This window comes from Propithecus coquereli, unplaced genomic scaffold (assembly GCF_000956105.1).
Source record: "Propithecus coquereli isolate 6110/MARCELLA unplaced genomic scaffold, Pcoq_1.0 Scaffold425, whole genome shotgun sequence".
NCBI classification, from domain to species: Eukaryota; Metazoa; Chordata; class Mammalia; order Primates; family Indriidae; genus Propithecus; species Propithecus coquereli.
In genome coordinates, this window is record NW_012150008.1 from 1236565 (window position 1) to 1242238 (window position 5674).

Below are 5674 nucleotides of genomic sequence, written 5' to 3' on the forward strand. Positions count from 1 at the left end.
TGGAATCAGAAAAAAAGTGAGGGTGCTGGGCATTTAAAACCACATTAATAAGGTTTTTTGTTCTGTTCTGTTTTGAATAAAAACCAAGGCTTTAAACAGTTTTAAGTGGTACGCATTTTAATGTGACCATCCATATGTGGATTCTTCTATCCTTAGAAATAAAATAGAAGATAAATGTCATGGGAGGATATTCTCCATATTCTAATTTCTTATAAGTTCAATTATCGCATGACTCAAGCCTTTATATTTCTCAGAAAGAATGACCCTCCTAATGGATTCCCTCCCAGAGATGTCTGGAACAAAGAAAATTTCCAAGAAATGTTAGAGGAACTGCCCTTGTCCAACGCTCCTGACACAGGACAGCAGTGAATGTATATAAAAAGCAGGACTGAGAAACTTTACCTCTCAAATATCCCCCTACTAAAAATCAAAACTGATGAAAACTGTAACAGGCTTACAGGGAAGTCTGAAAGAGTTTGTAAAGACATTTGTTTTTCACTCTTATAGTCTATGTCTCTACCTCCTCCATATTTTAACAATGCTGGGATGGCTTTCCAGTGTAAACCAAGGAGATACCTGACACTGAAGGTTTCTATAAATTCATAGAATAAATCCCAAGGTGGGTCAAGTTCCGATATGGCTCTTTACATGACAAGTAATGACCTGGTCACAGAAAGTTCTCTCCGAGTGATGACAATTATGCAGTAACTCTTCATTATGAATTCTCAGGTGGCACATGAGATTTTTTTCTTTTTCAGACTGTCCTCAGTAGTTATATTCGGAATGTCTTTCCCCAGCACAAGTTCTCTGATGCTGATGCGAGTGGAATGCCTTCTGCATTTTTCTGACATGAATCCTTCCGCTATGGGTAAGGGCTGGGTGGTGGCTGAAGGCACCTTACATTCGTTGCACTCCCTGGGTTTCTCCCCAGTGTTGACTACTTGTGCATTTAATTAAGGAAGAGCTGACAAAAAATAAAAAGCTTCCTGACAGTCTTAGCACTCAGAGGGTTTTTTCCTCCACTGTGGGTCCCGTCATGAGGGATGAAAGAGGAGCAGGAGTAAAGGCCTTTCTACATTCACTGCACCGACAGGGCTTCCTCAAGTATGGACCCGCTGGTGCTGCAGGAGGTGTGACCTGCGTTTGAAGGCTTTGCCACACTCAATGCACTTGTAGGGCATCTCCCCAGTGTGGATGACAGAGTGCTGAATGAGGTATGTGCTCCGATGAAAGGCTTTCCCGCACTGGGTGCATTCATAGGGCTTCTCCCCAGTGTGAATCCTCTGGTGCTGCATGAGCTCTGAGCTGCACCTGAAGGCCTTCCCACACTCCACGCAATCATAGGGCTTCTCTCCAGTGTGGATGATGTAGTGTTGAATTAGGTGTGCCCTACTGCTAAAGGCTTTATCACATTCTTTGCACTCAAAGGGTTTTTCTCCCGTGTGGGTCCTATTATGGCGAATAAAAGTAGAGCGATGGGTGAAGGCCTTTCGACACTGACTGCACTCATAGGGCTTCTCTCCAGTGTGGATCGGGTGGTGCTGCATGAGATACGACCTGCGTTTGAAGGCCTTCCCACAGTCAAGGCACTTGTATGGCTTCTCCCCGGTGTGTATGAGGTAGTGCCGAATGAGGGTTGAGCTCTGGCTAAAAGCTTTCCCACACGCATTGCATTCATAGGGCCTCATTCCAGTGTGAACCCGCTGATGTCGTACAAGATACCACTTCCGGCTAAAACCTTTCCCACACTGCTTGCATTTGTAGGAGTTTGTCCTTACATGAATTGAGGTGTCTTTCCCTGTTTGCTGTGAGTCACATTGAAGGAGAACATCTCCTGCAGATACCTGCTCCAGTAACACCCTGGAGTGCAGACTATCTTCTGTCCCCAAACCTTCATCTTCAAGGCTCATTTTCTCTGGATGGGTCTCCTTGTGAGGGTCTGCCCTTGGCTTCACTTGACCTTTCTGCATTTCCAAAAGCCCTTCCTGATCCCTGGATTTCCCCAGTCTGGAGTCCCTTGAAGATCCCAGACTCAGGCTTCCCTGGAGAAAGGCTCCCTCAAATAAGATCGGCAGACAAGTGGTTGGCTCTCTGGTCTGAAGTTGTGCTCTGTCACCTGAAGGAATCCAACACACAAAGGAGGGGACTTTCAGTGATACAATATAGCAGAAACAAACACTTCAGTACTAAGAAAAGAATGAAAATAGTACCTCTGGCACTTGCTGCATTTTTACATCTCTATAACCCAGGTTTCCAAATACTTTCCATGGTCCTTGTACCCATGACATCATTGAAGGGGAAATCTAGAGTACAGGCTGGACCAGGGGACAGAGCATCTGGAACAGAGATGCCCCTCTTCACAGTCCAGAGTAGGGAAGGGAGGGCAGGGTTTTGATGACATTGTCTGAAGAGCATTTGCTCGAAGAATTGATGCCTCTTGGTGCTATGAGAGTATAGGGAAGTGGCACCTAACAAGACTGGGAAGAAAAGGAGATAATGAAAGGCCTCCTAGAGGGGGTGTCCCATGAGTTGGATCCTAATGGAGAAGCCAGAGCAGTTGCCAGATAAAGGAAGCGGGCATTGGCGTGAAGGTGAGGGAGTAAAACTAGGCAGATTCACCCTTGGAGCGTACTTAAGAGTTATAAGAAAAGGGCACCAGATGCCTGGTGAGGCCAACGTGGAAGGCGTGATCAGAGTTAGAGGAAAGGAATGACGATCCCAGCACAAAAATGACAGAGGGACACATGGGAACAAATGGTACACAGGGTCAAGCATGGTAAGATTTGACAAGTGTCTGCTATATGAGGAGGCACATTGCATGGCAGCCAAGGGTGAAGGCACTGGAGACAGGACGACTCAGTCCAAACCCTACTGCTGTCCAGTGGGCTGATACGAGAGGATGACTTTCTCCACTAAGTCTCAAATTCTTTAATTAAGAGACTAAGAAATTCAGATTCTCAGGCCATCGTGAAGATTAAATGAGAAAATACACAGTTCTTTTTTTTTATTTTTTTGAGACAGTTTTACTCTGTCGCCCTGGCTAGAGTACAGTGGCATCATCACGGCGCACTGCAATCTCCAGCTCCTGGACTCAAGTGATCCTCTTGCCTCCGCTTCCTGAGTAGCTGGAATTGCAGTTGCATGCCACCACGCCTGGCTAATTTTTCTATTTTTTGTAGAGAAGGGGTCTTGCTCTTGCTCAGGCTGGTCTCAAACTCCTGAGCTCATGTGATCCTCCTACCTTGGCCTCCCAGAGTGCTAGGATTACAGGCATGAGCCACCATGCCAAGCCAAGAAAATGCACAGTTCTTGATGAAGCGTAAGTGTTCACCAAATTGTGGGCCATTGTCATTATTATTATTCTCATTGTTGCACTGGGCATTTTGGTCTGAGGGACATAACTACTGTGCTTCAAAAGTAAAGACATCACCACATGTTTAGAAGAACCTAGTGCAACAGTACTCTCATGCCTGGCTTGTGAGAAGGGAAATGGTACAGCTACTTTGGAAAAATATTTGGCAGTTTGACTTAAAGTTGAGTATAAACCTGTCTCATGATGCTGCTATTCCTCTCCTGAGTATATATACAACAGAAATGCGTGCCTGTATCCACTACATATGATGAAAAAGAATAATCATGGCAGCATTCTTCATAATCTCCAGAAAAATATAAACAATGCAAATGTCAATCAATAGGAGAGTGGAGAAATACACCCTGATATTCCCACAAGATACTATGATACACAGTAGACAGGATGAACCAAGCTTGCGGACACAATGATGATAAAAAGAAGAAATACACAAAAAACAAAATACTTTGGGGGTCCAATTATACACATTCATAACCAATCAAAACTAATCCTTAATAGAGAGTCTAAATAGTGGCTATCATTGTAGGAGCATCTATTGACAAGGATGGGGCAAAGGAGCCTCCAAGATGCTGAAAATATGCTAAACCTTGACCTGGTAGAGAATATTTTAGTTTATACATATGTAGAAGGAACAGAAAATTTTAAACAGATACGACAATAGTACAAAAAAGTTCAACTGGGTAAGTGTATGTGTGTATACATATATATATATACACATGCACACATATGTGTGTGTGTCACATTTTTAAAAATCATTTTAAACAAAAAATGTGGAAGTCAAGTGAATACATCTCTTCAAAAAATGAGACAACTCCAAGGAGCCTGGCTTCATAAGTAAACACAGCTTACAGGCTATTGTAGATAAAAAGCATTTTGGGTTTGCTTTCCCCAAATGGGAGCAACTTGAGTACATTTTTATGTTGAGTGTAGAAAGTATGAAGATACAGACAAGGAAGAAAATAAACTAAAAAACAAGTTCCCTGAGAACACAGAAGGCATGGTATAGGCACTGCTGGAGAAACTGGCCATGGTGAGAGGCAAGATCTCCTCCACAGAGGATAAGAGAAGCCACAGGCATGCCACAGATGTAGGTGAACCTTTAAGAGTTCAGGAGCAAGAAACATGTAAGTACACAGCCTTTATTTTTAACATGAAATTAATTACATGCTGGGACATCGGTTGCTGAGGAAGTAGTGAACAAATGTGAGTGACTACAGGAGCCAGTGCAGGAAAGAGAACTGTCCAGAGGCAGAGAGCAGATGTGGGGAGACCTGCTAGGAGCCTCTGGCACTGTCCAGGCAAAAGACGAGAAGAGCTTGGACTAGGATGTTGGTGGAGGAGCCAATGGAAGTGGTGATGATGGGCTCAGGAGACCAGGATGATGTAAAATGAGCAGGACTAGGATGGATGGATGCTGGGTTGGATGAAGCTGGAGGACCCCAGGGGCCATCTGGGGTGTTTCTAGCCTTCTAACCTGTTTGGACGACAGGACATTCTCTGAACCAGGAGCTCGAGGTGCCTCTGAGACCCTTAACTGGAGATGTGGGATCAAGGGCATGGGGAGGGAGGTGTTTGGAACACAAAGGGTTGGAGGTGGGGCTGGCCAAGAGGCCTGAGGAACCACAAGAGGGGAGAACCCACGACTCAGTAGTGATGTCAGTCCACTGGGCGATGGCTCCAGCTACACTCATCAGCATGAATGTGGAGCAGAAAAAGCCAAATGTCCCCTTGGTGCCTTTCAGGGCAAGAGAGGCAGGAAAATATAGTTCAAAGGGCTGCTCTGACTGTCTGATGGTCAATCAAGGATGGACAAATGGATGGAGAAGGCAGGAAACAGTGGGAATGTATGATATTACTTTTACTCACTACATTAATACTGCTACATTGATTATACTAACAGCTGACTTTCATTGACACTATGGGCCAGGCACTGACCTAGGCAGCATTGTACGTTATCTCATTACATCCTCAGACAACTCAGTGACACAGAAATAATCACCACTCTGACGTATTTGAGTATAGCAGCCTGAGGTGATATAAAACAAACCCATTTGCTCTTCTCTTTGGGCACACAGCCAAACTATGTTTCCAGTCCTGAGCACCCAGGTGTGGCCAAATGCCTAGTTCTCATCAAGAATTTGTGGTCATGGCATAGCAAAAACAATTCTAGGCAATAAAAACAAAATGGGAGGTATCAACTTACCAGACTTCAAACTTTATTATAAGGCTGTAGTAATCAAAACAGCTCGGTACTGGCACAAAAATAGAGCCATTGACCAGTGGAACAGAACTGAGAACCCAGAT

General features: G+C 44.4%; 1 protein-coding gene across 1 annotated transcript in view; it reads right to left on the reverse strand.

Moving 5' to 3' along the window:
• Positions 1-560: 560 nt before the first annotated feature.
• ZNF550 (zinc finger protein 550) overlaps positions 561-5674 on the reverse strand; it is an 11912-nt gene continuing 6798 nt past the window's right edge. The window contains exon 4 of the mRNA XM_012653602.1: positions 561-2116. Within this exon, the coding sequence (XP_012509056.1) occupies positions 1101-2116 (1016 nt within the window). The 3' untranslated portion in view covers positions 561-1100. The remainder of the gene's footprint in view (positions 2117-5674) is intronic.